Source organism: Podarcis cretensis (genome assembly GCF_951804945.1).
Source record: "Podarcis cretensis genome assembly, chromosome: 13".
NCBI lineage: Eukaryota > Metazoa > Chordata > Lepidosauria > Squamata > Lacertidae > Podarcis > Podarcis cretensis.
The window spans coordinates 11,531,139-11,557,848 of record NC_137182.1 but is presented as its reverse complement, the minus strand read 5'-3'; the positions used below and the strand labels follow the sequence as shown (position 1 = coordinate 11,557,848).

General features: G+C 48.0%; 1 protein-coding gene across 1 annotated transcript in view; it reads right to left on the bottom strand.

Moving 5' to 3' along the window:
* Positions 1 to 26,710, bottom strand: part of WNK4 (WNK lysine deficient protein kinase 4) — a gene marked incomplete at its 5' end in the record, with an annotated part of 67,333 nt that overhangs the window by 21,773 nt on the left and 18,850 nt on the right. The window contains 8 exons of the mRNA XM_079949280.1: positions 921 to 973; positions 1,092 to 1,201; positions 2,870 to 3,191; positions 4,615 to 4,834; positions 7,846 to 7,934; positions 12,268 to 12,425; positions 15,107 to 15,327; positions 17,388 to 17,560. Coding sequence (XP_079805406.1) covers positions 921 to 973; positions 1,092 to 1,201; positions 2,870 to 3,191; positions 4,615 to 4,834; positions 7,846 to 7,934; positions 12,268 to 12,425; positions 15,107 to 15,327; positions 17,388 to 17,560 — 1,346 coding nt within the window. The remainder of the gene's footprint in view (positions 1 to 920; positions 974 to 1,091; positions 1,202 to 2,869; positions 3,192 to 4,614; positions 4,835 to 7,845; positions 7,935 to 12,267; positions 12,426 to 15,106; positions 15,328 to 17,387; positions 17,561 to 26,710) is intronic.

Here is a 26,710-nt window from a genome sequence, read left to right as displayed (position 1 = left end):
GCCCATGGCCCCTCTGCCTGCCTCACGCTATGCCTCTGACACCACCCCACAAGCTACACAGCAAAGCTTGGGATGAGGAAATGTGAGAAAAGCAGGTACGGTGGTACCTTGGGTTACAAACACCTCGGGTTACAAACACTTGTGAGCCAGTGGTGCAGCGGCAGCGGGAGGCCCCATTAGCTAAAGTGGTACCTCAGGTTAAGAACGGTTTCAGGTTAAGAATGGTTTCAGGTTCAGTTATCTCCTGCTTGGACTACTGCAATGCGCTCTACGTGGGGCTACCTTTGAAGGTGACCCAGAAACTGCAATTAATCCAGAATGCGGCAGCTAGACTGGTGACTGGGAGCAGCCGCCGGGACCACATAACACCGGTTCTGAGAGATCTGCATTGGCTCCCAGTATGTTTCTGAGCACAATTCAAAGTGTTGGTGCTGACCTTTAAAGCCCTAAACAGCCTCGGTCCAGTATACCTGAAGGAGCGTCTCCACCCCCATCGTTCTGCTCGGACACTGAGGTCCAGCTCCAAGGGCCTTCTGCGAGAAGTGAGGTTACAGGGAACCAGACAGAGGGCCTTCTTGGTAGTGGCACCCACCCTGTGGAACACCCTCCCTTCAGATGTGAAGGAAATAAGCAGCTATCTTATCATTAAAAGACATCTGAAGGCAGCCCTGCTTAGGGAAGTTTTTAATATTTAATGCTGTACTGTTTTTAACACTTGATTAGAAGCCGCCCAAAGTGGCTGAGGAAACTCAGCCCGATGGGCGGGGTATAAATAAATTATTATTATTATTATTATTATTATTATTATTATTATTATTATTAAAGTTCATAACCAGAGGTACCACTGTATCTCCTCACGTTCCCAGCAACCTAAACCCTGCAGCAAATTATCTCCCCACAGCAATCCGGCATGTTCTTACCTGTCCCCAGGGGAAGGGAAGTCACTGATGGAGTTCACGCTCACAGCAATAGTCTGGGGATATAAAAACCACCGTTGAAGGCAGGTTGCCGTGACAATTCGACACCTTCCTATTTCGAAGCGCACAGGGGCACCACGGCCGCCCATGCCAGGGCTCAGCACTGCCACTCACCGAAGCGAAGGAATGCTGAGGGGCGACTGGGGGGCTGGAGCAGCTCTGTGGCAAGTCGGACAAATCCACAAATCCAGAGGAGCTCAGGTATCCATCCGTCTCACAATCAGCTAGGGGGTGGAAATGAGAAAGAAAAAGGGTGACTGTGAAACGAAAGACCAGGCCTGGCTTCTAACTTACAAGTTCACTGGGAACTTTGTCCCAGATATGTTTATTATTTTACACTGATTTACATTCAGATCATATAACACACAATTTACATCAAAATCTATTTATTTGTCCTGGCGACTTCCCATCCTTACATCTTTGATGGTCAAATTCTCTCTCTTCCTCACTGCCTCTCCAACCTCTTAAAGCTTATCTATTTACCTAAATCGCGTATTACAATCTTTTCTATTACCTTGCTCATAAGTCAAAACCTGTTTGAAATTTTATTTGGCCATATTGCGTTCTTATATAGACTGAAAAGGGTCTCCATTCTTTCACAAATATTTTGTCTTTCTTATTCCTTATTTTAGCTGTGAGTTCTGCCACTTCTGAGTACCCATTCCTCCTTTGTTGGGATTTCTGGTGTTTTCCATTTTTGTCATAGAGTACTCTGGGCTGTCGTGGTGGCATACAAAAAGAATTTTACCAACTTTTTGGGGGATCTCTGTTTCACATATTCCCAGAAGAAATGCTTCTGGCTTTGGGGGTACAGTAGATCTATTGTGAACATCTTTTTTTAAAAGTTCATTATATATCATCTCCCAATTACTTTTTTGCATGTCCACCAGGTAGGGAAAAATGAACCTTCCCACCAGCATAGGCTTCCAACACTTATTTGAGACTGTTCTACACATCTTAGCCAACTGTCAGAGTGTCAAATACCATACAATTTTCACACAATTTTCCTTAATGGCATAACAAGTGGTAAATGTAATATCTGCCCTCCACAATTTCCTCATGTCAACGTTGAGGGTTCAGCTTTCAGAAGCAGCAAGCTGAGGTGACACTGAATTAATTTTGCCGTTCTAACCACTTACACCATGCTGGTACTCTCTCGTAAAGGTAAAAGGTAAAGGAGAAGTCCAGTCAAAGGCGATTATGGGGTTGTGGCGCTCATCTCGCTTTCAGGCCGAGGGAGCCGCCGTTTGTCCACAGACAGCTTTCCGGGTCATGTGGCCAGCATGATTAAACTGCTTCTGGAGCAATGGGACACCATGACGGAAACCGGAGCGCATGGAAACGCCGTTTACCTTCCCGCCAGAGTGGTATCCATTTATCTACTTGCACAGGCGTGCTTTCGAACTGCTAGGTTGGCAGGAGCTGGGACAGAGCAATGGGAGCTCACTCCTCTAAACGCCTACCTCTAAACGCCCTCCCACCAGATGTCAAAGAGAACAACAACTACCAGACTTTTAGACGACATCTGAAGGCAGCCCTGTTTAGGGAAACTTTTAGGCTTGAGGCTTTACTGTATTTTAATGTTGTGTTGGAAGCCGCCCAGAGTGGCTGGGGAAACCCAGCCATATGGGCGGGGTATAAATAATAAATTATAATTATAATTATAATTAAATAATAATTATAATTAAATAATAATTATAATTAAATAATTATAATTATAATTATTATTACTCCATCGTAGGGATTCGAACAGCCGACCTTCCGATCAGCAAGCCCAAGAGGCTCAGTGGTTTAGACCACAGCGCCACCCGCTGTGTATGCTCTCATATGTAATAGTTGCCTATAGAAAGGTGGCTTGGAGGAACCTTAGCTGACGGAGCGAGGGAGCTTACATGTGGCTGAGGAATAGCCATGCTGATATCGGAAAGTCTGGTGCTGGTCGACTTCTGGTTCTTCTGGCTCAGGGGGGAAAGTTGGGCCGAGTGCAGAATCCCCGGATCCGGGTGTGGTGGGTGCCGACGGCTGGGCAGGGCTGAGAGGGGGCGGAGAGTCTAGGTCCAGCAGATGAAGGATGTCAGGAGCCTGTTCGTGCCGCCTCTGCTCCTCCTGGGCCCGCTTGGCCTTCTCGCGCTGGCGCTTGATGGCCAGGACTCGCTCGCGCACCGCTTTGGCCACCAGCTTGTAGTCGGCTTCGCACACAAAGCCCAAGACCACCTGTGGAAGCGGGGAGTTGGGAGCAGGCAGGGACAGAAGTGAAGGAGCTGGAGGAAACAAGAGTTTGAATTCTGGCACAAACGCACTTTCTCCAAAGAATTCCGGGAACTGTCATTTGTGTGAAGGGGGCTAGGGATCATGGCTCTGAACAAATCTCAGCCTCCCCAATGTACGACGGTTCCCAGGATTCTTTGCGGGGGAAGCCATGACTGTTCAAAGCGGTATGAATATGCTTTGAAGTTACGGTGTGAGAATGACCACGGCCCTTGCAAAAGGAACTGATGCAATGTATCTGAGAGCTCATTTGATTCCGTTTTCTAATGCCCTAGCTGTGAGACAACTGTGCTTCCCACTCCCTAAAGAAGAGACATATGAAATTATTAGTAGTACTAAGTAATGCTATACAGTCATACCTCGAGTTACAGATGCTTCAGGTTCCGTTTTTTTGGGTTACGGACTGCCGAAACCTGGAACTACCGAAATGGGTTACTTCTAGGTTTCGGCGGTCGTGCATGCACAGACGCGCTAAATCGTGCTTTGCGCAGAAGCGCCGAATTGCAACACGGATCATGTTTGCAACCCGAGCGTCCACTATACAGTGGTACCTCAGGTTACAGACACTTCAGGTTACAGACTCCACTAACCCAGAAATAGTACCTCGGGTTAAGAACTTTGCTTCAGGATGAGAACAGAAATTGCGCGGCGGCGGCAGTGGGAGGCCCCATTAGCTAAAGTGGTGCTTCAGGTTAAGAACAGTTTCAGGTTAAGAACAGACCTCCGGAACGAATTAAGTTCTTAACCCGAGGTACCACTGTATTAATATTTCATTGTCCTAATCTACCTCGAGCCCCAGGAATATACTCACAGTGGTACCTTGATTTTCGAACGTCTCGGAAGTAGAACGTTTCGGCTTTCGAACGTTGAAAGCCCAGAAGTAACTGCTTTGGTTTTTGAACGCTTTTCGGAAGGCGAACATGCCACACGGGTTCCGTATTGAGTTTTCCGGACGTAAATGCTTCCAGAAATGCATGCTTCTGTTTTTAAATGTTCCAGAAGTCAAACAGTCTTCCGGAATGGATTACGTTAGAAAACCGAGGTACCACTGTAACTCCATGGCGTATGGGCGATGAACTGGCTTTCCTCTAATGAAAGATTCCATAATGATGTTGTGCGCTTATACAAGGTAACTATGCAGCCATTGCCCGAGAGGCAAACGCTGTAGAATCCTGAAGAAAATGCAACTGAGGAGACGGTTCCCAGTGACTTCTGGGTAGGCCAAAGCCAGGGCACCTCTCCTTTTTGCAACCCACCCAATGCTTCCGGTCCTCTCCTGTCTTCCCTGCCCACGAGCCCCTAATAACTCCTGGACTCCCTAAAGTCCAGACCAGCCTCCCCGACCCCTGAGAAGAACAGTGACTCGTACCATCTCCTGGGCCACTTCCTCAGCCACATCCTTATAGAGCTCGAATCGGAATTCCAGGGCGTTGTTGTCCTTATACTTCCCATGGAGCTTCTTTGTGTCATCCATCCTCAGCCACAACTTCAGGTTGGACTTCACGCCATCGTCCTCTTCAGCCAGCTCCACGTGGACTCCCGTGTCCTCTTGGAAGAAGGAGTGGTCCAGGAGATATTTGATGGTGTATCTGCAAGAGAGGGAGGGAGGCGAGGTGGATTTAAAGAAGGGCACAGAATTAGGATGGTGGCGAAGGGAACGCTTAGAGAGCGTGAGGGAAAATATATCCCTGGCAGAGGCTGAAGGGTTGGGTGGCCCATAATAATTTATTTATATTTAAACCCTGCCCATCTGGCTGGGTTTCTCTAGCCACTCTGGTCGGCTCCCAACAGAATATTAAAAACACAATACAACATCAAACATTAAAAGCGTCCCTAAACAGGCCTGCCTTCAGATGTCTTCTAAAAGTCAGATAGTTGTTTATTTCCTTGACATCTGATGGGAGGGCATTCCACAGGGCGGGCGCCACTACCGAGAAGGCCCTCTGCCTGGTTCCCTGTAACCTCACTTCTCGCAGGGAGGGAACCGCCAGAAGGCCCTCGGAGCAGGACCTCAAGATTAGTCCATGAGCACAGATCCCATTTTATGTGTTTGTTCTTTAAAAAATCCTAAAGTCTTCTGAAGACTTGAGCAGCATGTTGAAGTTCTCATTAGCATTTGATATATGGAATTTCCAGTGATACTGCGGTACAGTGGTACCTTGGTTGTCGAACTTAATCTGTTCCGGGAGTCTGTTCGACTCTCGAAACCGTTGGAAAACAAAGGCACGGCTCCCGATTGGCTGCAGGAGCCTCTGGCACTCAAGCAGAAGTCACGTTGGACTTTCAGCTTCCGAAAAACATCTGCAAACTGGAACACTTCTGGGTTTGCGGTGTTCAAGAGTCGATTTGTTCGGGAGCCGAGCTGTTCGAGTACCAAGGTACCACTGTATTTAAAAAATAAATCACTAGCGCTGAGGGCAGCGCAAGCGCGCTCTGGAGGAGCCGTTTGGCGCTCTGCTTTTCCGGACGTGCCTCACGGTGTTGTCTAACAAGGAGGAAGTGAAAGCGGTTCTTCGGTTCCCCGCTGGAGAGCACAGCGGCGAATGTCGCTCACAGAAGGGGCAGGCGGGCAGCAGAAAACGCTGCTCTGTGAGCCGAGGCCAACCAAAGGCTGGATGAGAACAAAAACGGCAGGCCCTCTTACGAAAGACAGCCTCCAAGAAAAGGTACGATAAGAAAAGTTAGGAAATTTGATTATGACTGGAATATTGTTATATGAAATAATGATATTGGAAACTGCTACATTTAATTTCTTTTTTATTTTTTTTAAAATAATATTTATTCAAAGTTTAAGAATTACAAAGAGAAAAGAAAAGATACAAAATACAAAAAACAAAGAATATAACAACATAAAAAATGAAAAAAATACACTCACTAAAAAAAAAAAACCAGATTAAACCTTTACAAAACTTTCCTCCTTAACTTATTTCCTTGACCTCCTCACACCTCCCATTTTTGTATTCTAGTTCAAATCGTTATTTCTGCAAATCCTTCCAACCTTATTTTCATTTAAACAATTTAATTTATTTATTTTTTAAAAAACCAAACCACTTTTACTTTATACAATCTTAACTCTCATTCAAACCTATGTACCAATACTTATTCTTAAAACATTTTTCTAAGGTCGAAAACGATTCCCTTCCACGAATTTCCCGACTCCCATAAAAAACAAAAGCAAATTATATTGTATATCCTTTGAGCTTACCATTTCCATTCCACCCATACCCCTTCCCGGTTTCAGTCCCCACCATAAATCCATCCACTCAAAAAACCATTAGCCCGGAGATCTTACGTCCGAGGAAATTCAGTTGGAAGAGATTAGAGGAAGTCAAGTAATATGTTTATGAAGTTGGATTTTAATTAACTAACTAAGTCTTATTGTATGTGGTGGTATATGTGAGGTTTGAATTACTTTATTTCCTTTAGTCTCTTTTTCTTTTATTATTGTCTTTTCTTTTTCCGTTATGTTAAAGTTATGCTTTTGTATGAAAATTAATAAACATTATTGGGGGAGGAAGGAATGAGAGCCTCCAGCCCTCCTGTAAACCAGCATTCTTTGCAAAGTCGCTCCCAAAACCTGCGGATCACTTACGGTTGGCCTGTCCGTCGGCGCCTAAGCAATGATGGGCAAAAGCAGCGTGCCTCTGAGCACGTGCAGAGTACCCACCCTTGGCCCACTTGCGGCTGAGTGGTACTGGCAGCTTTTTTTTTCCCATAGGAAAAAGAGCACTGCTTACATGACCCACAGACTCGTCCAATCCAGCAAGTGAATTCTTCCGTTCTTACGTGCATAAAATAACAGGTGACATGTTAAAAATGTGTCACACTTTTTTCTGCAGGTTGGGGATGAGGCTTCCAACGTGTTCTGCATTTCCACGTGTCTCCAGGTTTCTACTCCACAACAACCAGGACCATTGTTCTTTGCCCAAATGTCCTCAAGTTTTCGCAAAAGAAGAGCCCTGTACTGTATGTTTCCAAGCACAATTCAAAATGTTGGTGCTGACCTTTAAAGCCCTAAACGGCCTCGGTCCTGTATACCTGAAGGAGCGTCTCCACCCCCATCGTTCTGCCCGGACACTGAGGTCCAGCTCTGAGGGCCTTCTGGTGGTTCCCTCACTACGAGAAGCCAAGTTACAGGGAACCAGGCAGAGGGCCTTCTTGGTAGTGGCACCTGCCCTGTGGAACACCCTCCCATCAGATGTCAAAGAGAAAAACAGCTACCAAACTTTTAGAAGAAGGCAGCCCTGTTTAGGGAAGATTTAATGTTTAATAGGTTATTGTATTTTAGTGTTCTGTTGGAAGCCGCCCAGAGTGGCTGGGGAAACCCAGCCAGATGGGCAGGGAATAAATAATAAATTATTGTTATTATTACTTCATTTCTTTAAAGAAAAATAATTATTTGGGTTGTAACCTGTATCAGGGGCGGGGAATAGTTGCTGGGTTCCAACCCCCCATCAGCCTCAGCCGGCCTGACCATTGGGCAGGGGTGATAAGAGGGGCAGCCCAACCAAACCCAGAGAGCAACACGTTTTCCTGATCCCATAACCATTTACCCGCCAAGGGTAGCCAAAGTCGGGCCAGCAGCAGAGATCTCTCCTACCTTTCGTACTTGTTCATCCGGATACAGCCCTCAATGATCTCCTTCAGTTCTGGCACCTTCACATTGTGAAAACTGCTGGGCTTGATGCCCTGTGATAAAAGGGACAGAGGGCAGTTCAGATGGGGTCAGGGAGTTAAGAGGTTTTGGGGGAGGTTAGTGGGGGGAAAGAAGTAAGGGCATTATGAGGCTTCCAAGCCCCTTGTCCCGTGGGAGAAAGATTTTGCTTGCAGGTTAGGGATATGAAAACCTGGGAGGGGAAGAAACCAGAAAACTAGGGAGTGGGACATCAATCCCCCCCAATTTTACCAGCCCCCCCCCCGGCAGATGGTGGTGTGGTTGCTCGAGAGCAAACAGGCAAGACTCCGACCTGTCTTTTCCAGGCTTTATTCTTAGTGCAAAACTATTTACACTGGAGAGCGTTGGAAGTTCATGTCTGGCTCAGTCGCTAGCAGAATCTGGGAGTGGTCGGTCCTTGTAGCTCCCCCAGCATAACAGTCACTTGACCCCCAACCTTCTCCTCCCCTCCCTGCGCCGAAACCTACTGCGCAGAGTCGGCGTTGGCAAAGGGGTACAGTGCTGCCTCGCAAGACGAAAAGAATCCGTTCAGCGATTCTCTTCGTATAGCGGTTTTTTCGTCTTGCAAAGCAAGCCCATTGACAGCTTAGCGGATTAGCGCTATTAGCGGTTTAGCGGCTTTTAGCGATCAGCTGTTAAGCGGCTTATCAGCGGATCAGCTGATAAGCGGCTTAGGGCTTAGGAAAAGGGGGGGGAAAGGGGGGAAACCCGCAGGAACTCGCAAGACATTTTCGTCTTGAGAAGCAAGCCCATAGGGAAATTCGTTTTGCGAAGCGCCTCCAAAATGGAAAAGCCTTTCGTCTAGCGGGTTTTCCGTCTTGCGAGGCGTTCGTCTTGCGGGGCACCATTGTACTTCCCTCTTCTCTGGCTTGCTCAGGGTCGGTGTTGAGGCTCTCCTTAGTATCCCCTGGTCTCACCACCTCCTCCCCACTGGAGGTGGGGGTTCCTCCTCGCCAGAGAAGGAACTGCTTCGCAAGACTTTCGGAGGCTCCCTATAACACAACTGCCCTTCCACCTCTCGCCTCTGAGCTGATGGCAGTTCCTTGCCATCCCCCACCCCAATTTTTCAGAAACAAATGGGTGGGGGAGCCTGGATTCCTCGCCCAATTTTTCTGGCCTTTTCCCAAGCCTTCAGGTTTCTACTACAGGGGTAAGACAATCCAGCCTTGGAGAGAAGGTAAGCTTGAGTTTCCCCATCCTTGTCTGACTCTGATGGTCAACAGCAGGTCTTTCACATAGCCGGGGCTCAGGCCCAGAGCTGGCCTGAATGCCAGGACCATAGCTGTCAACTTACAGATTTGAAAACAAGGGACCAGCAGCCTCAAAAATAAGGGATTATCAGCCAAAATAAGGGATTTTAATCAACCAGCTGAAGTACGAAGTTAAAAGGGACCAGATAATTTGGGAGAGCAGCGCCGGTTTTTAGCCCTTCGTTTCCAGAGGTTGCTGCTCAAGACACCAGCCGATGAAACACTGCAGTTAAATAACTACAAGCAGCAACCACTTTTTGCGCAAAACGAAGTCCAAGCTACGAAGATGCTGCTGCAGTTCTGTATCTTTTCTCTTGTGCTCCATCTGCAGCTCTCAGTCCCATCAGGCGGGGCGGGAGGAAGGGGGGGGAATAGCGCCCGAAGTAAACCCGCGGATCAGACCATCTATGCTACAAATCTATGGGAGGAGTGCTTGCGGTAGTTCCTCCATTTCCCCCCCTCTATGGTTAGCCCTTGGAACACCTGCCCACGCCTCTGCCTCTTCCTCCTCCTCTCTCTGAACTGCTTTTTCTATGGTTGCCCTCGCTCTCCTCTCAAGGCTCCTCAGCAATTCATAGGCCGTGCCAGGCTACCCATCTCATCCGGAGGCTCCAAGCAGAGCAGCTCAGTTCAGCGGCCGCGAGGAGGATGGCGGCAGAAGGGCCCGAGGCTCCCGCCAGTCCCGGCGGGGAGGGGCTCCCGGGGGCCGAAGCTGGTGAGAGGAGGCCGGAGGGGGGCAGGCCGGGCAGCCAAGCAACCCAGTTGGAGCCTCCCTCCTCCCTGGCCGGCAGGGAGGGAGAGGAGCTGCTTCCTTTGAAACCCGGGAAATTTAAGGGACATCATCAATAAGGGACAGCAGCGCTGGGATAAGGGACTTTCCCGCCAAATAAGGGACAGTTGACAGCTATGGCCAGGACCCTATGTGCCTTTGCCTCGATCAGGCAACACCCACCCCATATGTTTTAAGCATGCATTTTAAGAATCTTGAGAATCGTTGCTTACCCTCGGACAGCTATGACTCCCAGCTCCCTTAACAAACTAACGTTCCCAGGCTTCTATGGGGAAAGGCATGTGCTTTGAAGGTATGGCATGGGTGTGACTGCAGTAATTAGAGATGACCCACTCATTTGGCTTTGGGGGCAGGGCTTCCAAGTAGGAGAGCATGACTTCTAGTTAAGTTTGATTCCCCCAGAACTTCTCTTTTTTATGAATTACGGAGAGTCAAAAAGCCAGAACACAAGAGGCCCCCAAACAGGTTTTAAAAAATGATGCTCATTATCCCATACCGGACCGCCATAACATTTGGCATATCAAATGTTCCAACATTTTTTGGAAAGGAATAATAATAATAATAAAATTTTATTTATATCCCGCCCGCCCCAGCTGAAGCCGGGCTCAGAGCAGCTAACAATAAAGGTAACACAGCATTCTAAAATCAATTCATTCTAAAATCAATTCTGAATCAAATGAATGGCAACCATTAGGCTAGAGTTCTGTGAGGATTACCAAAGGAGGGGGGTCAGACTGTGCCTTGGCCAAAGGCCTGGTGGAACAGCTCTGTCTTGCAGGCCCTTTGGAAAGATGTCAAGTCCCACAGGGCCCTAATCTCTTGTGACAGAGCGTTCCACCAGATGGGGGCCACAGCTGAAAAGGCCCTGGCTCTGGTTGAGGCCAGCCTGACCTCCCTGTGGCCCGGGACCTCCAAGATGTTTTTGTTTGAAGACCGTAAGGTCCTCCGTGGGACATACCAGGAAAAGAGGGGGAAAGCAGCACAGGGGCTGGTGGAGGACCCAGTTTTCTGGAGCTGCAGAAAAGTTTGCAAACATGGAGGAAACATTGGATCAGAAGTCAAACCTGTGCTGCTCTGTCCCAGCTGCTGTATGTGGGTAGGATTCTGTGATATGCACATCAACCAGATCCCCCTTCTGTAATGACCACTCTTCCCTGGCCATAAAAGCCCACCTATTCCCAACCTTCGCTCCTTAAATCCCAAAGTTGCATCAAACACTTTCCAGATTCCTTGGATCTCTCTCTAGTGTGGTGTAGTCGTTAAGAGTGGTAGAAAAACCCTGCGAGGCAGTCAGGATCGGATTTAGGTTTGATGAGGCCCTCAGCTCCTGAAGGTAACGGGGCCCTTTATATGTCCAGCTGTCCTTTGTCAACAAGAAATTGTCACTGTTTTTTGAGTGGAATATATGCTACATGGTGATTTATGGACCTAATAGGTATTTAAAGACATTTGCACATGACAAAATGTGTATTTTATCGAAGTAATTGTTGAACTGAAATTTAAGTAGTAGTTTATTAATAGTGAAATATTTGGGGGGCAGGAGAGTGAGAGCCAGTGTGGTGTAGTGGTTAAGAGTGGTGGACACGTAATCTGGGGAACCGGGTTCGCTTCCCCGCTCCTCCACATGCAGCTGCTGGGTGACCTTGGGCCAGTCACACTTCTCTGAAGTCTCTCAGCCTCACTCACCTCACAGAGTGTTTGTTGTGGGGGAGGAAGGGAAAGGAAAATGTTAACCGCTTTGAGACTCCTTTGGGTAGTGATTGTGGGTAGGTTGTGGGGACGCGGGTGGCGCTGTGGGTAAAACCTCAGCGCCTAGGGCTTGCCGATCGCATGGTTGGCGGTTCGAATCCCCACGGCGGGGTGAGCTCCCGTCGTTCGGTCCCAGCTCCTGCCCACCTAGCAGTTCGAAAGCACCCCTAAGTGCAAGTAGATAAATAGGGACCGCTTTATAGCGGGAAGGTAAACGGCGTTTCCGTGTGCTGCGCTAGTGCTGGCTCTCCAGAGCAGCTTCGTCACGCTGGCCACGTGACCCGGAAGTGTCTCCGGACAGCGCTGGCCCCCGGCCTCTTAAGTGAGATGGGCGCACAACCCTAGAGTCGGACACGACTGGCCCGTATGGGCAGGGGTACCTTTACCTTTAGGGTAGTGATAAAGAGGGATATCAAATCCAAACTCTTCTACGCTTCTTCTTCTTCTCCCTGGAAGGAGGAGGAGGAGGAGACGCCTGGGGACCTAGCAAGGGATGTAGCCCATAAGGGAGAGAGGCCAGCCCTAGATTCCCGAGTAAACAAGAGGCTATGCTCTCACCGAAGTGACCTTGCGATAGATCTGAGCCGCATTCTGGCATTCTGAGTAGGGGTATTCCGAGGTGGCCATCTCCAGCATGCACATGCCAAAGGCATAGACATCCACCGCTTCGTCGTATTTCTCCTCGTACATCTCTGGAGCCATGAATTCTGGGGTTCCTGGGAGAAGAGGAGGGAAGGGGTTTTATCTGAGGCTCAGCCCCCTTCAGCCACTAGCTCAGCCGGTAGAGCGTGAGACTCTCAATCTCAAGGTCATGGGTTCGAGACACACAATGGGTGGAATCGTAGGGGGTTGGAGTAGATGGCCCTTGGGGTCCCCTTGTAGCTCTACAATTCCAGGATTCTACGATGCCACACATACCTATCCAGTAGGATAACCCTTTAATGTGAAATGGGTGCCACCCCATTACACATCCAGCTTCCGCTGAAGATCTCCAGTTCTGATCAATAAGGATCTAAGAACCTTGAGCTTGACACGGGTGGCGCTACGGTCTAAACCACAGAGCCTAGGGCTTGCCGATCAGAAGGTCAGCGGTTCGAATCCCCGCGACGGGCTGAGTTCCCATTGCTTGGTGCCAGCTCCTGCCCACCTAGCAGTTTGAAAGCACAAAGTGCAAGTAGATAAATAGGTACCGCTCCGGCGGGAAGGTAAACGGCATTTCCGTGCACTGCTCTGGTTCACCAGAAGCGGCTTAGTCATGCTGGCCACATGACCTGGAAAAACTGTCTGCGGACAAACGCCGGCTCCCTTGGCCTTTAGAGCGAGATGAGCGCGCAACCCCAGAGTCGGCCATGACTGGACCTAACGGTCAGGGGTACCTTTACCTTTTTAACCTTGAGCTACAGCACATCTCTTCCACAACTATTTCTCAATTCAAGCACAACACACTTCTCATCGTGCCATCTGTGCACCTGGTGAAAGCAGGCAGAGAAGGTATCCTTGGTGTCTGCTCCTCACCTGTGCAACTCCTATCCTTGGCAAGCATCACAACAATTCCGAGCCTCTTACGGAGTTTTTAACTTTAACTGGACTTGGTGGACCACAAGTTTAACACAAGTCAACAGCGTGACGCAGCAGCAAAAAAAGCTAATGCTATTCTAGGCTGCATCAACGGAAGTATACTGTTCATTTCAAGGCAAGTAATAAAGGTAAAGAGACACCTGACCAATAGGTCCAGTCATGGCCGACTCTGGGGTTGCGGTGCTCATCTCGCTTTATTGGCCGAGCAAGCCAGCGTACAGCTTCCGGGTCATGTGGCCAGCATGACTAAGCCGCTTCTGGCGAACCAGAACAGCGCACGGAAATGCTGTTTACCTTCCGGCCAGAGCGTTACCTATTTATCTACTTGCACTTTGACATACTTTCAAACTGCTAGATTGGCAGGAGCAGGGACCAAGCAACGGGAGCTCACCCCGTCACGGGGATTCGAACCACCGACCTTCTGATCAGCAAGTCCTAGGCTCTGTGGTTTAACCCACAGCGCCACCCGCATCCCTTTTCAGGCAAGTAATTACAGTGGTGCCTCGCAAGACGAAAAGAACCCGTTCCGCGATTCTCTTCGTCTAGCGGTTTTTTCGTCTTGCGAAGCAAGCCCATTGACGGCTTAGCGGATTAGTGCTATTAGCGGCTTTTAGCGGCTTATCAGCTACCGGATAAGCGGCTTAGTGGCTTAGAAAAAGGGGGGGGAGGGGGGGAAAGTCGGAAAAACTCGCAAGACATTTCGTCTTGCAAAGCAAGCCCATAGGGAAATTCGTTTTGCGAAGCACCTCCAAAACGGAAAACCCTTTCGTCTAGCGGGTTTTCCGTCTTGCGAGGCGTTCGTCTTGCGGGGCACCACTGTAATAGTTCCACTCTATTCTGCCTTGGTCAGACCACACCTGGAACACTGCATCCAATTCTGGGCACCACAATTTCAGAAGGATGTTGACAAGCTGGAACGTGTGCAGAGGAGGGCAACCAAGATGATCAAGGGTCTGGAAGCCAAGCTTTATGAGAAACAATTGAAGGAGCTGGGTATGTTTAGCCTGGAAAAGAGGAGGCTGAGAGGATATTTGACAAACATTGTCAAGTATCTCAATGGCTGCCACATGGAAGATGGTGCAAGCTTGTTTTCTCCTACTCTGGAAGGGAGGACTCCAAGGGCTTCAAGCTCCAAGGAGATTCTGACTTAACATCAGGAAAAAACCTTTGGACAGTAAGAGCTGTTTGTTAGTGGAATAGTCTCCCTCGGGAGGTTGGGGAATCTCCTGGGAGGTTTTAAAGCAGAGGTTAGATGGCCATCTGTCATAGATGCTTGAGCTAAGATTCCTGCGTTGCAGAATGGTCCCTTCCAACTATACAATTATATGATTCTATGGTCTTTAGCAGGACGTGGGTGGTGCTGTGGGTTAAACCACAGAGCCCAGGGCTTGCCGATCAGAAGGTCGGCGGTTTGAATCCCCGCGATGGGGTGAGCTCCAATTGCTCGGTCCCAGCTCCTGCCAACCTAGCAGTTCCAAAGCACATCAAAGTGCAAGTAGATAAATAGGTACCGCTCCAGCGGGAAGGTAAAGTGTTTCCGTGTGCTGCTCTGGCTTGCCAGAAGTGGCTTAGTCATGCTGGCCACATGACCCGGAAGCTGTACGCCGGCTCCCTCGGCCAATAAAGCGAGATGAGCGCCGCAACCCCAGAGTCGTCCGCGACTGGACTTAATGGTCAGGGGTCCCTTTACCTTTATGGTCTTTGGCTGGTTCATCCAACTCCCCCCCCCCACTCAGTCTTTGATCTCTTTACCAGATACATGCCTGCTCTAATTCCTGTTATCCAAACCTGGCCCCCAGAGACAGAAACATTCAGGTACCTATGACACTCTTGGCAAATGATGCCCGCTTGAGTGTGGCCAGACCAAGGTCCCCGATTTTGACGGAGCCTGTGGGCCCCGTGATGAAGACGTTGTCACATTTCAGGTCGCGGTGGATGATAGGAGGCGACCGCGTGTGGAGGAAATGGAGACCCCGCAGGATCTGTCTGCTCCAGCGCTGGAGGACTTTTAGCTTCATCTCCTTGAAGCGCTTCAGATACCTACAAAATGGAAGCGCCATTAGACTCATAGCCACCTCGCCTAAAGAACCAGCTGTGGGCTCCACCCTCTAGGAATGGTGGTGGCGCTGTGGGTTAAACCACAGAACCTAGGACCTGCCGATCAGAAGGTCGGCGGTTCGAATCCCCGCAGCGGGGTGAGCTCCCATTGCTCGGTCCCAGCTCCTGCCAACCAGCAGTTCGAAAGCACGTCAAAGCGCAAGTAGATAAATAGGTACCGCTCCAGCGGAAAGGTAAACGGCATTTCCGTGCGCTGCTCTGGTTCGCAGAAGGGGCTTAGTCATGCTGGCCACATGACCCGGAAGCTGTACGCCGGCTCCCTCGGCCAATAAAGCGAGATGAGCGCCACAACCCCAGAGTCGCCCATGACTGGACCTAATGGTCAGGGGTCCCTTTACCGTTTACCTTTAAGACTGGACCCTGCAATCTCTTTTTAAATTTAATTTTATTTATACTTTTCAAGTTTATGCATTTGCATAATTTTACAATCATTTTAACATTTCAAAACTTGACTTTCTTCCCCCTCTTTCTGCAGTTCCTTAAAGATAAAGATACACACACACACACACACACACACACACATCCAAATTCATTTAATTTGCTCACTTGTTTATGTACTTTAAATATATACCCTTGTGAAACTGCAGGTTATTACTGAAATCCTGCTAATGCTTTTATCTGTTTGCAATTTATCTGTAAATATTCAATAAACCATCTCCATTCTTTTATAAAAAGCGGCCAACATCAAGGATAAAAACAACTGATTGAAATACAACTTAAAAACAGGATTAAAATGCAACTTAAAGCGCAGCCTCATTTCAGCCGAAGCCCAGATCAAAAACTGGGGGGGGGGGGGGGGGAGTCAAATCTTCACCAAGGCCAACTATCCAGACTGGTCCCACGTGGGCCAGAAGAAAGCCAGGGAAGTCCCCAAATAGGGGTTCCATCACAGAAGGAAAAAGAAAGAAGGGGAGGGGATCAGGCTGATTCCAAGCCAAAGGCAAGGCAGAACAACTCTGTCTTACAGGCCCTGCAGAAAGAAATCAGATCCCGCAGGGCCCTGGTCTCATGAGACAGAGCGTTCCACCAGGCCGGAGCCATCACTGAGAAGGCCCTGTCCCTGGTTGAGGCTAATCTGACTTCCTTAGGGCCCGGGACCTCTAGAGTACAGTCATACCTCGGGTTACAGCCGCTTCGGGTTGCAGACTGCCAAAACCCAGAAGTAACAGAACAGGTTACTTCCGGGTTTCGGCGGTCACGCATGCGCAGAAGCACTAAATCACGCTTTGCACATGCGCAGAAGCGCCGAATCGCAACCCGCGTGCGCTGATGCGGGTTGCGAACGCTGCAGGTTGCGAACGTGCATCCCGCAAAGATCACGTTCGCAACCCAATCATCCACTGTACTGCTATTTATGGACCTTAAGGTCCTCCGCGGAAGTGAGAGCTGGACCATAAAGAAGGCTGATCACCGAAGAATTGATGCTTTTGAATTATGGTGTTAGAGGAGACTCTTGAGAGTCCCATGGACTGCAAGAAGATCAAACCTATCCATTCTGAAGGAAATCAGCCCTGAGCACCCACTAGAAGGACAGATCCTGAATCTGAGGCTCCAATACTTTGGCCATCTCTTGAGAAGAGAAGACTCCTTGGAAAAGACCCTGATGTTGGGAAAGATGGAGGGCACAAGGAGAAGGGGACGACAGAGGACGAGATGGTTGGACAGTGTTCTCGAAGCTACCAGCATGAGTTTGACCAAACTGCGGGAGGCAGTGGAAGACAGGAGTGCCTGGCGTGCTCTGGTCCAGGGGGTCACGAAGAGTCAGACACAAATAAATGACTAAACAACAACAACAACAAATGTCCTCCACGGGGCATACCAGGAGAGGCGGTCCCGTAGGTACGAGGGTCCTAGGCCTCGTGAAATGAAATGGTGGGCGCCCCACTACCCTAGGACAACAGCCCCGGAGGCCCCATGGCCCTCTACCCATTGACCTCACTACCGCCTTCCCACGGTGGCCACCCAGCCAGTTTCATGCTCACGTTTTGAGGGTGCCTGAGGTCATGAGTTCCGTGACCAGGACGATGCAGACCTGCCCCTTCACCGAAGACTTCCACGAGTCGTAGAACCGGACGATATTCGGGTGCTGAAGCCCCTTCAGCATCTCCACCTCCTCACTGAAGCGCTGACGCTCCACCTTGGACAGCTTCCGCGTCTGAGAAAGGAGAAGGCAGAAGCGTTAAGAGCTGCACGGCCAACGTCCGAGGCAGCCGACGTCACGCAAACGAAATGGGAAATGATATACGATGAATCGAAAAGGATGTTCAGAATAACTTTTATTAAAAAACAACAACCCAGAAGCTTTTCTTTTGGGAATTATAGGGACAGAACTACCTAAATTGTACAGAAATTAAGAAGGAGGAAATTAAGAAATTTTGGACAGTAATACATGAAGAATTAAAGAAGATGTTGAAAATATCAATAATAATGGATTGATAGGGGAAGAGATACCACGGGGGGGGGGGCATCTTATAAGCAAGTACAGTAGTGATTGCTGCTAAGTGGAAGTCACAAACTCTACCCTTAAGGGAGGAATGGATTTGTAAACTAAATGAATACTTAACTCTGGCAAAACTAACGGCTATTATAAGAAACCAATCGAATCAAAAATTTAAAAAGGAGTGGGAATGTTTTGATGAATATATGGTAAAATATTGCTCAAAAAAAAAGGAAATCCTAATATGCCTAGATTAAAATGTAAAGTATCTGAGGGAAGGTAAATTAGTAAGGAAAGATAGTTAGAATATATAGAAGATTGGGCAAGGTTGTAAAATGCAAAGATAAATGTAATCTCGGAATGTGGAGGAAATCGAGTGGGGGCGGAGGGAAGCGGGGGGGAGAATATTAGGTTTGATTGACAGATATATGGGGGATGGGGAGGATGTGGTGGTGGCTTTGGTTTATTTATATTGTGATGAAATATGGAAAAAAACCCAAAAAAATATTGTATTGACAAAAAAAAAATTGTATAGAAATTTATTTATGTATGCTACTACAGCAGCAAGAATGTTAATTGCCCAAAAATGGAAAGAAGAAGAAGTCTCAGCAGAGGAAGAATGGATACAAAAACTTATGGAATATGCAGAAATGGCGAAATGTACTGGAATAATAAGAAATCAAGATAACAAACTTTTTATAAACGAATGGAAACAGTTTGTTGAATATTTACAGAGAAATTGTAAACAGATGAAAACATTGGCAGGATTACTGTAATAACCTGCAGTTTCACAAGAGTATATATTTGCAGTAGATAATTAAATGAGCAAGTGAAATGAATTTGGATATGCAGAAGGTATATAAAAAAATAAATTTAAGGAACCACAGAAAGAGGGGGAGGGAAGTCAAATTTTGAAATGTTAAATTGATTGTACAATCAATGAAATGTATAGACTTGAAAAGTATACAGTGGTGCTCCGCAAGACGAATGCCTCACAAGACGAAAAACCCGCTAGACGAAAGGGTTTTCTGTTTTTTGAGGCGCTTCGCAAGACGAATTTCCTATGGGCTTGCTTCACAAGACGAAAACGTCTTGCGAGTTTTTTCCATTCCCCCCCCCCCTTTTTCTAAGCCGCTAAGAGCGCTAATCCACTAATCGGGATGCTTCGCAAGACGAAAAAACCGCTAGACGAAGAGACTCGCGGAACGGTTTATTTTTGTCTTGCGAGGCACCACTGTAAATAAAAACTAAACAAACAAAAAAGCCAAACTGAGTTTTTGTAGTGTAAGCAAACTTTCAAACTCTCGTTTTAATTTCGACATGTGACATACAATTTAAGGTGTCAGTGTCTTCTAAAGTTCACCCCCCCCGCCTGCTCCCACCCCTTCCTGTTAAAAGTTGGGGTTTGCAAGATCAAAAAAAGTGGCAAGGTGACTTTCTTGTGCTGTTCAACTTGCCTGCCAACTTAATTCGTCACCAAGAAGCTGGTAAGCTCACAGAGATGGGCTCCTTCACAAGCTTGCCAGATTTTTATTGTACCATGCTGGCTTCCCCCAACTTCTACTGCGGCTAATTCAATTAGGAGGATCTCATTTTAAAAAGGAGGGTGTTTAACTCACAGAGGGGAGCTGCACCAGGCTCCAGTGAATAAAAATTTAAAGATGGGGTGTTCAGTTAAATCTCCTGGAAACAGTGATTTTTATCAGGGAAGCAGGCAAAGAGTGGCAATTCCTGCAGAGGAAGGGGAGCCCTCAGGGAATGGAAGAGTTTCACTCTGAATACATCTTTGTGCACTTTTCTAAACCTACACTCTGTGAGTGGGGAACATTTTTAATTTTTGGTAAATGCTATTATGATTATTATTAATTTTTATACCCCACCTTTTCCTCTGACAGGGACTCCAGGCGGCTTACAGATAAAATAAGAACAGCTAAAAGCACAAACAATCACTAACAACAACAAAATCAGCATGGATAGAATTAAATCAATCTATAGTGCTACCTCGGTTTTTGAGCGCCTCCGAAGCCGAACATTTCAGTTTTTGAACGCCGAAAACCCGGAAGTAAATGCTTCCGTTTTCAAACGTGCCTCAGAAGTCGAACGGCTTCCGCTGTGTGTTTTTCAATTTTCTCAATTGAACCCTTTGCGCCTCGGTTTTTGAACGTTTCAGAAGTCGAAGGGTCTTCTGGGACAAATTACGTTCGAGAACCGAGGTACCACTGTACATGGTTTTCATATATCCACCACTATATTTACACACCACTTCAATTGACAGAATTGGCACTACTACAGGAGCCACCTAATACCCATTCCACATTTGATGGTTTAGTGTGGCTGTGGCAGCGTCTACCCTTGGAACTCCCTGCCTATTGACTTCAAGCAGGCGCCTTCAACTGTACTATTTTCGGCGTCTGATTAAAAAAAATCCTACTGGACAAGCCTTTTTTTAAAAAAAAAAGTTATTGATTTTAACATATAAATTATAAAATGTACCACAAAACTTATCAGTTATACAATCTTTTTAGACTTCCATCAGCACCTCTGATGATCCACCGTTTTACCACCGTTTTACCACTTTTTTACCACCATTTCTTAGCTTTATATTGCCTTTACATATCTTAACAAATCATCCTTCCCCTTCTCCATTTTTTCAATACTTCCAATAATACTCCTCACAAAACTTCTTGCAAACCTACAAACGTCGTCTGATCTTCACAAATACTTTTCAAATAGTCCGTAAATTTACTCCAGTCTTCCATGAATTTCTGGTCCCGCCGGTTTTGAATCCTTCCTGTTAGTTTATCTAGTTCTGCATAGTCCATTAACTTCATCCTCCATTCTTGCTTCCATTTTTGGGCCAATAATATTCTCGCTGCTGTTATTGCATATAAAAAGAGCTTATATTCCTTTCTATTTATATCACTCCCAACAATGCCCAATAAGAATGCTTCTGGTTTCTTTATAAATGTATATTTCAACATTTTTTTCATCTCATTATATATCATCTCCCAGAAGCATTTCACCTTTTTACATTCCCACCTGCTGGACAAGCCTATCCAGATGCTTAGAAAACTGAGGTGAGACAGATGGATGCCGACAACATGCTAAATCGCTAGAATGCATCGCAGCATTTCAGGCTTCAAGTTAAAAACTTCCAGCAAATAGATAAACCAGAAAGAGGAGGTTAGAATCTTTTTCATAGAATCATAGAATCATAGAGTTGGAAGAGACCACAAGGGCCATCGAGTCCAACCCCCTGCCAAGCAGGAAACACCATCAGAGCACTCCTGACATATGGTTGTCAAGCCTCTGCTTAAAGACCTCCAAAGAAGGAGACTCCACCACACTCCTTGGCAGCAAATTCCACTGTCAAACAGCTCTTACTGTCAGGAAGTTCTTCCTAATGTTTAGGTGGAATCTTCTTTCTTGTAGTTTGGAACCATTGCTCCGTGTCCGCTTCTCTGGAGCAGCAGAAAACAACCTTTCTCCCTCCTCCATGTGACATCCTTTTACATATTTGAACATGGCTATCATATCACCCCTTAACCTCCTCTTCTCCAGGCTAAACATGCCCAGCTCCCTTAGCCGTTCCTCATAAGGCATCGTTTCCAGGCCTTTGACCATTTTGGTTGCCCTCCTCTGGACACGTTCCAGTTTGTCAGTGTCTTTCTTGAACTGTGGTGCCCAGAACTGGACACAGTACTCCAGGTGAGGTCTGACCAGAGCAGAATACAGTGGCACTATTACTTTCCTTGACATGCTACTTTTCTTCTTGCGAGGACATGTTTTTTTCCTGAAGGGGAGCAATCAAAAGTAGTGCCTCTCTTTAGCAGGGTACTCTCCCAACTCAATTTACTGTAAATGTGGACAAAGAGTAATATTGGCCTAGCTAGAAAATGATGGGGGGGGGGTTTCCTGTTCTCGTTTCATTTCACAGCAGTCCAAGAGAGCTCTGCGTCTGACACACACAGAAAATCCTGCAAAGTACGTTGGCGAGACCAATCCTGCCTGGTTTGAACTAGTCCCTCTCGCATGTCCCAGGTAGATGGTCCCTGAGGGGAAACTTCCATTTCCCAACATAAAAAGCAGGGAGAGATGTCTAGAAGATCTCATCACCTCGTGATATTTCAGTCCCTCCCCGCTGCAGTTCGTCCAGGTTCTCTGCTTTGGGCCGAGGAGCTGGAAGGAGACATCGCCCTAATCTCTTTGATCACCGTTTTGCTCCACGGACGTCAGCAGCCGGACAGGATGAATGCAGCCTTTCTCCAACGCCGGAGAGCCAAACGGAACCGTAAAAAAAGACCTTCCCAGAACCACCTTTCCATCACCACCACTGCAAACATACACGGCACCAGCAGCAGCCAGCTTCCTAAAGGAGCTGTAGCCATTCTGCGTCCTGATCTACAATGGCACAACCAAGGTCAAGGTGGGCGGAACAGGTACAAGGAAGAAATCGCACGGAGCCAGGTCTCCTGGGTTCATTTTGCAGCTGTGGAAGTGGGGTCCCCAGGAGCTGTGCCTAATAATAATAATAATAATAATAATAATAATTTATACCCCACCCATCTGGCTGGGCATCCCTAGCCACTCTGGGCAGCTCCCAACAAAATATTAAAAACACGATAAAACATTAAACATTAAAAACCTCCCTAAACAGGGCTGCCTTCAGATGTCTTCTAAAAGTCAGATAGTTGTTTATTTCCTTGACATCTGTTGGGAGGGCGTTCCACAGGGCGGGTGCCACCACCAAGCAGGCCCTCTGTCTGGTTCCCTGTAACCTCACTTCTTGCAGTGAGGGAACCGCCAGAAGGTCCTCGGAGCTGGACCTCAGTGTCCTGGCAGAACGATGGAGGCGGAGACGCTCCTTCAGGTATACTGGACCAAGGCCGTTTAGGGCTTTAAAGGTCAGTACCAACACTTTGAATTGTGCTCAGAAACGTACTGGGAACCAATGTAGGTCTTTCAGGACCGGTGTGATATGGTTACGGCGGCCGCTCCCAGTCACCAGTCTAGCTGCTGCATTCTGGATTAGTTGTAGTTTCCGGGTCACCTTCAAAGGTAGCCCCACGTAGAGCGCACTGCAGTAGTCCATGCGGGAGATAACTAGAGCATGCACCACTCTGGTGAGGCAGTCCCTATGCAGGATGTGAGGTTTGGGACAGGGGGTGTTTTGCCCTGGAAAACATCTGGAGCCCCCCCTTTTTTGCTCATACAATATGTCTTCTAATTGCTACCTCATGTGGTGTGGCTGCCCCCCTCCTGAAGTTGGGGGTGGGGGGAAGTCTGGGAGTGGGGGGCAGCGCAGACAGGCAGGCAAGCTGCAGCAACGAGCAAAGGGCAATGGCAAGGATCCAGCCTTCTCTCCCGCCAAGCCAGAATCGGACCCCAGTTGGGCAAGGGCCAGAACCGCTGCCGGCACCAAGCTCTCCGCTCTGTCCAGATGCAGCTGGAACAGAGGGGGCCATTTGGCTCGCAGGAGCTGGCTGCGAAAAGAGCGAAAATTGCCGAGGCAAACACGGCAGCCCAGGTCCACCCCTCCTCTGCGCCTCAAGGGAGCTCAGTTGGAAGAGAAACGGCGGGGGGGACGACAGACGGAACGTGTTTTAAAAGCGGCCGCTCTGCCAGGGATTCGGCTGCGTCTCTTTCCGGTGGCGCGGCGCCCACCTGCTAGGCCACACTGCCGCCATGTGCCGGCGGGAACCGCCTCACGGCCTCATTGGCCCGGGCCTCGGTGGTGGAGCTGGAGGCGGTTCGTATTTTTACACTCGGGGTGTTTATGAAGTTTTGCTACAGATGCAGCTGTGTGCCGTCAGACGCTGTGAAAGCTTCATTGTCCGCAGCACAGGAGAGGCGAGGGAAAGAAACACGGGGCCAGAACAGCTTCATAAATGAAGGCACATTTGTAACAAGGGGGGAGAGGAGCCCCTACAGCTTGCATGAGGAGTGGTAGCTGTTCAGGAGCGAAACAGTGCAATAGGAAAGGGGAGCCTGACTACGGTCTCTATGAACCGTAGGGGCCTCAGCTCCTCGGTTTCTGGATGAGCTCCAGCAGACCCTCTTAGGCCTGGTGCGCCACAGAAAGAGCCACAGTTTGCTAATGCCCACAAACCAAATAAATTGGATACGATCGGGAAAATCTGAGAGCAGCTCAACTGGATTAAATTCACAACTACGCTAAAGGATAGAGAAACATTATCGAAGCAGCTAGGTAAATGGGATTTAGTAACTAGCTGCATAAAAAGGCGAACTGCGAACATTCGGAGATGGAGTGAAATACTTTTACAATGTGCTAAAGAAGCTGCAAGGGATGTGGGTGGTGCTGTGGGTTGAACCACAGAGCCTAGGACTTGCCGATCAGAAGGTCGGCGGTTCGAATCCCCGTGACGGGGTGAGCTCCTATTGCTCGGTCCCTGCTCCTGCCAACCTAGCAGTTCGAAAGCACCTCAAAGTGCAAGTAGATAAATAGGTAACGCTCCGGTGGGAAGGTAAACGGCGTTTCCATGCGCTGCTCTGGTTCGCCAGAAGCGGCTTAGTCATGCTGGCCACGTGACCCGGAAGCTGTACGCCGGCTCCCTCATCAAGTAAAGCGAGATGAGCGCCGCAACCCCAGAGTCGGCCACGACTGGACCTAATGGTCAGGGGTCCCTTTACCTTTAAAGAAGCTGCAATATTTTGATCGAAGCGATAGTAACTGCATGTACTGCGTTTCCATCTTTAGAGCAGTGCCATATCTATCAGAATGTGTGAACCGGCTCTTTTTACGGTAGAAGTAAATGCTTGCAAATATGTGTTTCCAAAAGTGCCAGAGTTTGCTATAGCAAACTTTGAATTTGCATCCACACAATCCATGTGGATTAAGAACTCCTCATGGTCCCCACCAGACTGGCGTTTTTGTAGGTGTTTTCTGCAACATGCAATTGATGCAATGACAGCGTATTAGTGGTGGATTTACACCGGACTGTAAACACACCATTTTGCTTTTATCGGCGGCTTGGTGATACTCCCCCCAAGCTGCCATACTATTGCCCTCTGGAGGGGCACTCTTGAGCTATAGTGCCACAAAACTAGGGTAACAAATGACTCTGGAACATTTATGGTATAAAAAGCTACAGGATAGCTCAGTTGGTTAGAGTAGTGGTCAGAAAACCTCTTCCTCAGACCTTGTAGGGGGCCGGACTATATTTTGAAAAAAAAAAAAAATGAACGAATTCCTATGCCCCACAAATAACCCAGAGATGCATTTTAAATAAAAGGACATATTCTACTCATGTAAAAACACAGTGATTCCAAGACCGTCTGTGGACCAGATTTAGAAGGCTATTGGGCCGGATCCGGCCCCTGGGCCTTAGTTTGCCTACCCAAGGGTTAGCGGTAGAAATGGTGCCAAAGTTGCAGGTTCGAATCCCTGCATGGGACAGCTTGCTTTGATCCACAGGGCCCTTCCAACTCTACAATTCTAGGATTCCAGCAGGAATCATCATCATCATCATCATCATCATCATCTATTATTTATACCCCACCCATCTGGCTGAGTTTCCCCAGCCACTCTGGGCGGCTTCCAATTGAGTGTTAAAAATACAGCATTAAATATTAAAAACTTCCCTAAACAGGTTGCCTTCAGATGTCTTTTAAAGATAAAATAGCTGCTTATTTCCTTCACATCTGAGGGGAGGGCGTTCCACAGGGCGGGTGCCACTACCGAGAAGGCCCTCTGTCTGGTTGCCTGTAACTCCACTTCTCACAATGAGGGAACCGCCAGAAGGCCCTCGGCGCTGGATCTCAGTGTCCAGGCTGAACGATGGGGGTGGAGATGCTCCTTCAGGTATACTGGACCGAGGCCGTTTAGGGCTTTAAAGGTCAGCACCAACACTTTGAATTGTGCTCGGAAACATACTGGGAGCCAATGCAGATCTCTCAGGACCGGTGTTATGTGGTCCCACGTAAGTTATAGGACATGCACTGAATGGAACTGAGACAGTATGTCTGCCCCAAGACGTTTGTAAGAGCAGTTTTGAAAGTGGGATCTGCACAGAACCGCCCTGACACTTTCGTGAGCACAGATAATCAAGAATGCAAAAGAAAAAGCCAAAGAAAAGCTGTAGGAAAGCCATCGAAGACAGAAGCCATCCTAGAAGCGATACCCTCTACCCTGGAAGCCCCGTCCCCTAATCGCTAAGGCATCGAATAAGCTTCTTCCTCTTCTTCAGCTGCTACCCCACTGCCAGACAGGCTTGCCAGAAGCTATTAGTTTAGAGCCTGACATCTTCGGGAAAGGGAACATTTAATTGCTTTCTGAAGTCATTCAGATTCCTGGGATTTACGGTTCGCAAGTCTAGACGGCCCACTTTTAGTGGCAGTTTGCCCCTTGGAAGGAAGGTGTGGATCCGTCCGGACTCCTACCCCACACCCCTGGAAGAGCTCACTCCCGATCGGCTCCTATCCTGGGGGGCTGACAGCGTAAGGCTCCGCCTTGCCCTGGAGATTCTCCGTACAGTGGTAACTTGGGTTAAGAACTTAATTCATTCTGGAGGTCCGTTCTTAACCTGAAACTGTTCTTAACCTGAAGTACCACTTTAGCTAATGGGGCCTCCTGCTGCTGCCGTGCCGCCGGAGCACAATTTCTGTTCTCATCCTGAAGCAAAGTTCTTAACCCGAGGTACTAGTATTTTCCGGCATATAAGACGACTGGGCGTATAAGACGACCCCCAACGTTTCCAGTTAAAATACAGAGTTTGGGATATACTCGCCGTATAAGACTACCCCTCTTCCAATGCACACCAAATAAAAATTTAAAAAACCAGTCTCCAGTCCGGCTCGGAAATCTGCTCCACTTCCCAGTGGCCGGGGGCTTCTGGGGCCAATTTTCAA